The 9,630-nt window shown below is 47.9% G+C and overlaps 1 protein-coding gene across 1 annotated transcript in view; it reads right to left on the bottom strand.

Annotated features, from left to right (window-relative positions):
* Nucleotides 1-719: 719 nt before the first annotated feature.
* Nucleotides 720-9,630, bottom strand: part of TCF25 (transcription factor 25) — a 33,997-nt gene continuing 25,086 nt past the window's right edge. The window contains exon 18 of the mRNA XM_069739011.1: nucleotides 720-977. Within this exon, the coding sequence (XP_069595112.1) occupies nucleotides 810-977 (168 nt within the window). The 3' untranslated portion in view covers nucleotides 720-809. The remainder of the gene's footprint in view (nucleotides 978-9,630) is intronic.

Below are 9,630 nucleotides of genomic sequence, written 5' to 3'. Positions count from 1 at the left end.
TTACGATGATAAAGTATACATCTTTTTTGGGGAAAAAAAATCCTAATATTAAGGCTGTACTACAACGTGGGGCTTGTCACATCCATAAATTATAGACATGCCTGGCTCTGTGCGTGCGAGCACGGGGGGTTGTGCCCGTTATCGAAATGCACTAGTCTTGTCCTTAAATCAAGATGACATTGGGAGTAGGTTCCCCTGGCAGTGGAATATTTATTTAGGGTTCCGCTAGAGCAAGGATAAGCAGCCTTCAACATCCTCAGGCTATTAGGGCATGTTGGGGATTGTAGTTCCATATCAGCTGGGAGTGCTGATCCCTGCCCTAGAGCAATCCTTTTATGCCTTGTTCTCCATATTCAAACATTTGAGCTCTGTGGCATCACCGCTCTGACCTGACCAGGGAGAAGAAGTAAGAACCCCTATTACCAGTCCCAGGTCCCGAGCGAGGTTGCAGTGTCAAGGCAGTTCATCGCTGGAACAAACCTCATTTCACGTTTTCCGTGTGACTGGGACTAATTCTTAAGACACTGCCATATCTCACATGAGATATATTAACAGCCGAATATCTAGCCGAAGCTCCCGGCTTTACACTTCATGAGATTTGCAGGATGCTCACATGTTCTCAATGCTGGACAACCATAAAAAACGTAATTCCTACAGTAGAAATCTGATCCAGACATGGAATCACCATATGCACTATAACGCCACCACGAGACCAGAGCTGTGTAGTACGTCTCTATTTATTGCACGGTACAGTTTGTGTAAAAAGTGTGGCGATGGCAAGGGGACTGCTTAGCGCGCTGCACCCAGCATCAGTCCCACTCTTCGTCTCCTTCCCCATCGGGATTGTCGTCCCGCGGAGGTTCCTGGAACTGAATATTGGCCAGCATGTCTCTCATCGCTGCCATCAGCCGATTCACACCTCGATTCAAGTCCCGGACAGCTCCGGCTTCTTCACCCTCAGCGGCAGCTGCCTCGCCCTGCAGAAAAAAAGCCAAAAAAGGAGATTTTAATAGGATAAAAAAAAAAGCATCAGGTCAGCCATCTTCACCGATAATGCGACTGCTCCAGTACACAGACTCCAGGGAACAATAACTCACAGCACAAGGCATAAAATCCAGCAAAATTAAGTAGTAATGAAATTAAAATCAAAGTTTCTGCTTAAGTGCTTCAAGACATATGTAGATCTCAACCATAGCACCACATGTATTAACATCTCCAAATGTGGAAATGGTAGTGAAATAAAGCCCATTATTTCCAAGTATCTGAAGTGTGGAGGTATTTATGCCTTCAGCAAGAAAAATTAATAATATATTAGAATAGCATTAAGCTACTTACTGGTAGCGGCGTTTTTCGGAGGCCCATGACAGCACTACGAGAGAGGGGATCCGCCCTTCAGGAACAGGAAACCTACAGATACAAAAGGGCGGCACCTCTCCCTATGCATCAGTTGTATTTCAGAGCCTGAGAGGACTACCGCGGTTAGTAGCACACAAATATACATTATATACAGTTTATGTACAAAAATAATCCATCATATTGAACTATATACCACACGTGAGATCTATCTATCTCATTATATATACTATAGGAAGTGCAACCCCCACGTGAATAGGGAGGGAACTAAGGGTGCTGTCATGGGCCTCCGAAAAACGCCGCTACCAGTAAGTAGCTTAATGCTTTATTCGGATTCCCATGACAGCACTACGAGAGAATTACAGAGATGTAAACTACCTTAGGGAGGGACTATAGCCTGCAGCACCCTTAACCCGAAGGTGAGATCAGAAGAGAACCCCAAGTCCAACCTATAGTGCTTGAAAAAGGTGGAAGGGGATGACCACGTAGCTGCCTTACATATCTGGTCGATCGACACTCCAGATCTTTCAGCCCAGGATGTAGCCATGGCCCGGGTGGAATGTGCCCTCAGATTCTGCGGAGCTGGACCTCCACCTGCAGTATAAGCCAGAGAGATAGCCTCCCTAATCCACTTCGCTAGCGTGTACTTTGAAACTCTAAGACCTTTCCTGGGACCTTGGAAGGATAGAAACAACGCATCCTCTCTCTTCCAAGCATCATTGACTGATATATATTCTAATAGACATCTCCTAACATCTAATGTATGGAGTAACTCCTCTTTGGAATTAGAAGGATTAGGGAGAAATGACGGTAACACTATCTCCTGAGATCTGTGAAAATCTGAGGCCACTTTTGGTAAATAAGCTGGATCTGGTCTGAGGACTACTCTGTCCTGTAGAAATTCTGTATAAGGGGACAGCCTAGAAAGAGCCTGTATGTCTCCTACCCTACGAGCAGATGTAATTGTCACCAAAAACGCTGTTTTGAGGGATAGTAATTTAACTGAGGCTGAATGTAAGGGCTCAAATGGTTCCTTAGTCAAGGCTGAAAGGACTAGATTGAGATCCCAAGGCATTGACCTATTCCTGTGTATAGGTCTGGATCTACTAGATGCTTTGATAAACCTTGATACCCAATAATTACCCGCAATGTTACAAGAAAATAGAGCCCCCAGGGCTGATACTTGTACTTTTAGTGTACTTGTGGATAGATTTAGCTCTAGCCCCCTCTGCAGGAATTCTAGAATCTGGTTGATTGGTATACCCTCTTCAATATTAACATTTGAAGAGGCCAGAAACTTCCTCCAAGTTCTAGAGTAGATCTTAGTTGTTATGTTTTTCCTACTCTTCATAAGGGTATCAATTAGGTTTGGAGAAAAACCTCTGCTTTTTAACAATGACCTCTCAAAAACCATGCCATCAAATGGAGACCCTTCACTTGTGGATGGTTGATCGGACCTTGATGAAGTAAGTCCGGAATGTCCGGCAGCACCCAGGGGTCTTTCACGGACATGGTCCTGAGCCAGGAAAACCAAGCTCTTGCTCTTCTGGGCCAGAACGGAGCGATCAGTATGACTCTCGCTTGATCCTCCCTTATCTTTCTGACCACCAGCGGCAATAGATTGAGCGGGGGGAACGCATATGCCAATCGGAAATCCCATCTGATCAGGAAGGCATCCACTGCCAGTGGATATTCCGTGGGATTTAAGGAACAGAAATTTATCTTCTTTCTGTTGTGCTTGGTGGCAAATAAATCCACTTCTGGATGACCCCACATGCGGACAATCCGGTTGAAGATCTTTGTGTTCAGAGACCATTCTCCTTGTTTTAAGGTGCTTCGACTTAGAAAGTCTGCTCTTATATTCTCTCTCCCTCTTATGTGAACTGCGGATAAAGATAGAAAATGGTTTTCTGCTGTCTGGAGCAGGCGATCCGCTACTTCCATCAGGGACTTGGAGCGTGTTCCACCCTGGTGATTCACATAGGCCACTGCCACCTGGTTGTCGGAGAGGATTTTGACATGGTGACCCTGTAGATATACGAGGAGTTCTTTAATTGAGAATTCAATTGCCATTAACTCCTTCTGATTGGAAGAGGCTGATGTTTGGGGATCCCATAACCCCTGGACTACTACGTCACCCATGTGTGCCCCCCACCCCGTGGGGCTGGCGTCCGTCGTAATTACCCGAGTCACTTGAGTCACCCAGGGAACTCCTGCTGACAGATTGTCTTCCTCTAGCCACCATTTAAGAGATGCCAGAACCTCTGGACTCAATGTCATCTGACCCTGCAAGGAACCCTGTAAGACTCTATCATAATTCAGTACTTCAAACTGTAAAGGTCTGGAGTGGAACTGTGCCCAACAGACGGCGGGAATACAGGAAGTTAGGGAACCTAATAAAGACATAGCCTGTCTAAGAGTCATGGTTGGTTTATTAATTGCTTTTAATACCTGTTGTTGGATATGGAGCAGTTTATCAGGTGGAAGACGGCATTGTTGGGACTCGGAATCTAACAGCAGCCCTAGAAATCTCTGGGTTTTTAGGGGATGTAATCGGGATTTTTCATAGTTTATAATCCAGCCCAGATGTTCTAGTTTGGACATAGCTGTTTTTACCTGAGCAAGGCAATGGTCTGCTGAGTTTCCAACTATCAGGAAATAATCCAGATAAGGGATTATGAGGATATCAGATTCACGTAAGTGCGCCATGACCTTCGCAACAACTTTAGTGAATACTCGGGGAGACGTTGAGAGGCCGAAGGGAAGGGCTCTAAATTGAAAGTGTCGAACAATACCCCCCATAGACACCGCCACACGTAGAAACCTCTGAAAGTTTTCATGGATAGGAACATGATAATACGCATCTTTTAAGTCCACAACTACCATGAAGCAGTGTTTGAACAACATTTTTATTGCAGAGCTGATTGACTCCATTTTAAATGTGGCTTTAACCAGGTATTCATTAAGGGATTTAAGGTTAATAATAGTCCTAAATGACCTGTCTGGTTTTTGAATCAGAAATAGAGGAGAGTAGAATCCACTCCCTCTATCTGACTCTGGGGCCTCAATCAGCACGTTCTTAAGGCATAAACTCACAACTTCTGCCTCTAAAGCCGTCTGTTAAATAGTGGAGGAGCGTAAGGGGGTTAACATAAATTTATCCCGAGGCCAGTGAATAAATTCCAATTTCAGACCTTCTGAAATAATACCTCGGACCCAGTCACTATTTGAGATGTTAGTCCATGCGGAAGAGAAGGCTGACAATCTCCCTCCCACAGGGATTGCTAGTCATTGGTCCGGTTTCTTACGTTCTTTTGAGGAACGGCGGAACATGTAACCCGTACCTCTCCTGCGTCTATCCTCCCATCTAAAATTCTCTCTAGAGGGCGAGGATGCGCGCTTCCTTCCGCGACCAAATCTCCTCCTGTTGAATGGACGCCGATAAGAGGCTGATGACAAACTAGGGAATTTTTTCTTGTCATCTCCAGCCTTTTCAAGCAGCTCATCCAAGGTTGGCCCAAAGAGATATTTCCCTTTGCATGGAATAGCGCATAATTTGGACCTTGATTGAATGTCACCTGACCAACATTTCAACCACAGGGCTCTACGAGCCGCGTTGGAGAGTCCTGCTGCTCTGGCCGCCATTCTGACCGAATCGACCGACGCGTCCGACAGGAAAGCCGCAGCATCTTGAATCACCGGAAGCGCACTTAGAATAGAACTTCTGGAAGCGCCTTCTTTAAGCTGGGATTCCAACTGTTCCAGCCAGACCATTAGGGATCTGGCTGTACAAGTCGCAGCCACTGCCGGTCTCAAGGATCCGGCTGCCATCTCCCAAGTACCTTTAAAGAAGGTATCCGCCTTCCTGTCAAGAGGGTCTTTAAGGGATCCCATGTCCTCGAAAGGTAATGCGGCTCCCTTTGATGCCTTTGCCACCGCGGCATCTAATTTAGGGGCCTTGTCCCAGGTATCCACAGTCGTATCCTCAAAGGGATACCTGCGTTTTAAAGCTGGTGGTAATGAGCCTTTCTTCTCCGGTTTCTTCCATTCTCGGAGAATCAGGTCTTGAATTTTATCATTCACCGGGAAGGATCTACGCTTCTTGTGTTCCAAGCCACTGAACATTAGCTCCTGACGGGAAAGCTGAGTCTTAGGTTCTTCTAGGCCCATCGTACCTCTGACCAACTTAACTAATTTATCCACCCGGTCCAGAGGCAGACAGAATCGGCCAGATTCCTCTTCTGATGACGAGGAAGAGAGATTTGAGCCATAAGAACCTTCCTCTTTATCTTCCTCTGACGAATCAGAGATCACCGAGGCTCTCTGTTTTGAACTTCCCGCCTGGGACATAGACCGCAGGGATTCCCTTACTTCTGTATGGATCATCTCACGTAGATTAGCCGTAGAAGCAGATTCTTCCGCTACCTAGGGGAGGACAATAAGGGTGATACCATCTATCTAGCCTGATGTCACTCAACCCCTCCACTCCTGTAGACCTCACCGTCTGTTGTATACAGGAGGCGCATAATTTTTAATATAAGAATCTGGTAACGGGACTTCACACAGGGCACACGCCTTATGTTTCGACTTTGCACTTTTCTTCCCCTAGAATGACAAAGTATAAGGGGCCCGCGTCACTGAGTGAGCATTCACGTAGATCTCTTACCAGTGTACGCCAACAAAGGTACCGGAACACGAGGGGGTTCTTTGCCAGTCGATGCTCTAGATCCCTGCTTGGACGAGCTTTTATGGCTGGACTGGTCACTCCTGGCATGCTCCTTCTCCGTGGGCTTTTGTCGCACCTCCTCCGACAGCTGAAGCTGCCGCTCACCATCACTCTCCATGATGTGGATGTGACCAAAGGCCGAGCTCTAAATCCAGCTCCTGCTTAAACCCCCCTCAGATCCGGTCAGCAGGCTGCCTGGCGCCACTCTCATTGGTTCCTGCTGATGAGACTACAGCTGGGGGGTCAGCGCAGTGTGTGAGGAGTCCGGCGTTCAGGATCGATGGGCGCCGCCATCTTGGATGAACTGCGCATGCGCAGTTCCCCAGTGACCCGGAAGCGCCTGCTGACTCTGCCCCCTCGACGTCACTGCACCCGGAAACGCTCCAGCTAACGCTGAAAGCGATGCAGGACGCCGAAGAGCACGCAGCAGCGCTCCGGATAGCGTTCCCCTCCTGGCACCGCTACCTCACCACCGCGCTGCACCACCACATGAACCGAAGGAGCGCTATACTTGCCGGCGCTGAAGGAGATCAGGAATCCTCCGGACTCTGCTCCCTGCTGTCTACGTCACTGACGTGCAGTCCAGCCAGGACCACCGTGACGTCTTCCAGGGGCTTCCGCACCGGCCGAGGTAGGAGACCCCCCCGCTACCTGATTCGGTCCGGCCGGCCTGGGATCCATTACGAGATTCATCTGTAGGATCCTGTCCCTTCAGGAACAGGAAACCAACTGATGCATAGGGAGAGGTGCCGCCCTTTTGTATCTGTAGGTTTCCTGTTCCTGAAGGGCGGATCCCCTCTCTCGTAGTGCTGTCATGGGAATCCGAATAAAGTATGTTATCCTCAGACGTGAGAGCATTCAGGGATGATGTCTTCTTAATCCCATGTACAACCTTCAGTCCCTCGACCCCAGGTATATAACCTCCGACCCTTCGCCCCCCCAATGTATAACCTCCGACCCTTCACCCCCAGGTGTATAACCTCTGGCTTCATCCCCTAGGTGTATAACCTCCAACCCCCTCACACCCCAGTACATAATTTATGTCCCCTCGCCCCCCAGTGTATAACTTCTGGTCCTCCGCCCCCCAGTGTATAACTTCTGGTCCTTCGCCCCCCGCTAGCGTATAGGCTCCAGCGTCTTGCCCCCCAGGTGTGTAACCTCCGATCCCTCGCACCCCATTGTATAACTTCTGGCCCCTCGCCACCCATAGCGTATAACCCCCGACCCTTCACTCCTCGGTGTGTAACATCCGGCCGACCGCCATGCCGTCTGACATTACTAACATGTAACAGACTGGACAGTAGTGCGGAGCTCATTGATACCAGCACGGTCCTGTAATAGCAGCCACCAGGGTAACAAGTCTGTCCGTGACATTTCTTCCCTCCTAAATCTAATCCCAACACCTGTGAGTGATATTAGTGAGGAGTGGAAGGAACTGCAGCAACTCAGCCATGAAGTGGAGACCCCATAACATTACAGAGCGGGGGGCAGAGTGCTGGGGAGCAGAATACAAAAAAGTCACCAACACTATGCTGACCCCATGCTTTGGTATATCATCAGAACAAAAACTGCACCCCCACGGTGAGCTCCATAGCCTAGCAGCTGCATGCAGCCGTACATCACCAAGCACAATGCAAAGTATTGGATGGAGTGGTGTAAAGCTGCCACCACTGGACTCTGGTGGAGACATGTTCTGTGCAGTAACGGATCACACTTCTCTATCTGCATCTGATAGAAGAGTCTGGCTTTTGTGATTCCAGAACATTACCATCCTGACTGCATTGTGCCTGCTTTACAGTTTGGTGGAAGAGGATAATGCTATGGGCTTGTTATCAGGGGGCGGCCTTGTCTATTCAGCTCCTTTTAATCTATAATTTGCCGTAATGGCCTGACCTCACTGACAATCACATATGTTATCTGCTCCCAGCCTGATCTAATCAGATCATTGCGCCGTCCTCGTGTAGTGTGCAGCCCCCTCTTTAGTCCTACTTTTGGCGTCCATAATTCTTCCCCCCTCCATACATCCGGCTCTGCTCCTGCAAACACCATCACATGAGAATATCGGTCACCCCTCTCCCGAAATGATTTGTACAGGGATAAACAGCTGCGGCAGGGTAACACTGACAAGATGACACTCCCACCCCAGGAAAAGTGATGATAAAATGAGGCATTGTGTGCATTTTTGGCTGATTACGAAAATAACATGGGCGTGTGACAGGAACACTGGCAGAACAGTCGTGAGAGATCAGATAGAATTACAGGACAGAAAGCAGATATTGTGTCCGGACGGTGCTGGAAAACCGCAAAATGTTCTGCTGCGCTGGACACATGCAAGATATGATTGCGGTACCAAGGCCCATAACCGCTGAGGCCATTGATCGGCTGCAGAGGTCCTGTGCCGCTATAGCACATCATCACTGACAGTCAATATGGAGAATCGGAACCGTCAGAGCTTCAGTGCTGGAATGCCGAGGGGATCACAACAGCAAAAAACACAGAAAATGTGACATGGAGGAGTTATACTAGAAAAAGCAAAGAAAAGAAGGCATGCACAAAATGGGGATCACCACACTATAAATCATACAAATATTACAAAATTTATTGAAGTCCAAAAGCACTGAACACTGCAAAAAACACTTAAAAACACATAAAACAACCATATGCATGGTAAATACAAAGACCCATAATAGGGTCTAAAACCCTGGTTCAAAAACCACCCCCACACACAATAAAGTGATCTAAAGCAGTATGGTACACTGAAGAAAGATACACAATGCAGTCCTACAAGCAAAGATAGTAGTCTAGTATACAGTTCTAAAATTTCATATAAGCAAAAGATATCCAATCCAATATATCTATGCAGAAAATGTAGACAGCATGAATAAACCCCCCGTAAATCCTAGGGATACCAGTCTAGCATAGAAGCACAAAGAAGGTCGTGCCTGATAAATGGGATAGGAAAATATATAACCTGTATAGGGCCCAGCCTTGACCCTTGTGAGGAGTCAAGGAATGCTGCAGGACAGACAGGGAGGGTGGAGAACAAGGGCACAAAAACGCCCAACGCGTGTCGCCAGAGAACACTGGCTTCTTCAGGGGCAATGGATACAGTGAAGGTGCCCACATTATAAATACCTGGTAATTATGTGAGGCCAGGAACAGCTGGTGCCTAGTATACCGCGCATAGTACAGCACGGCTCTGCTGTATTGCGCAGATGCCGGCGTCTCTCGTCATTTCCGGTCTTCTCCGGTCAGCTCCAGCGCCATGTACTATGCGCGGTATACTAGGCACCAGCTGTTCCTGGCCTCACATAATTACCAGGTATTTATAATGTGGGCACCTTCACTGTATCCATTGCCCCTGAAGAAGCCAGTGTTCTCTGGCGACACACGTTGGGCGTTTTTGTGCCCTGGTTCTCCACCCTCCCCGTCTGTCCTGCAGCATTCCTTGACTCCTCACAAGGGTCAAGGCTGGGCCCTATACAGGTTATATATTTTCCTATCCCATTTATCAGGCACGACCTTCTTTGTGCTTCTATGCTAGACTAGTA

This window comes from Ranitomeya imitator, chromosome 9 (genome assembly GCF_032444005.1).
Source record: "Ranitomeya imitator isolate aRanImi1 chromosome 9, aRanImi1.pri, whole genome shotgun sequence".
Lineage (NCBI taxonomy): Eukaryota > Metazoa > Chordata > Amphibia > Anura > Dendrobatidae > Ranitomeya > Ranitomeya imitator.
This window is presented reverse-complemented; position numbering and strand designations above follow the sequence as displayed.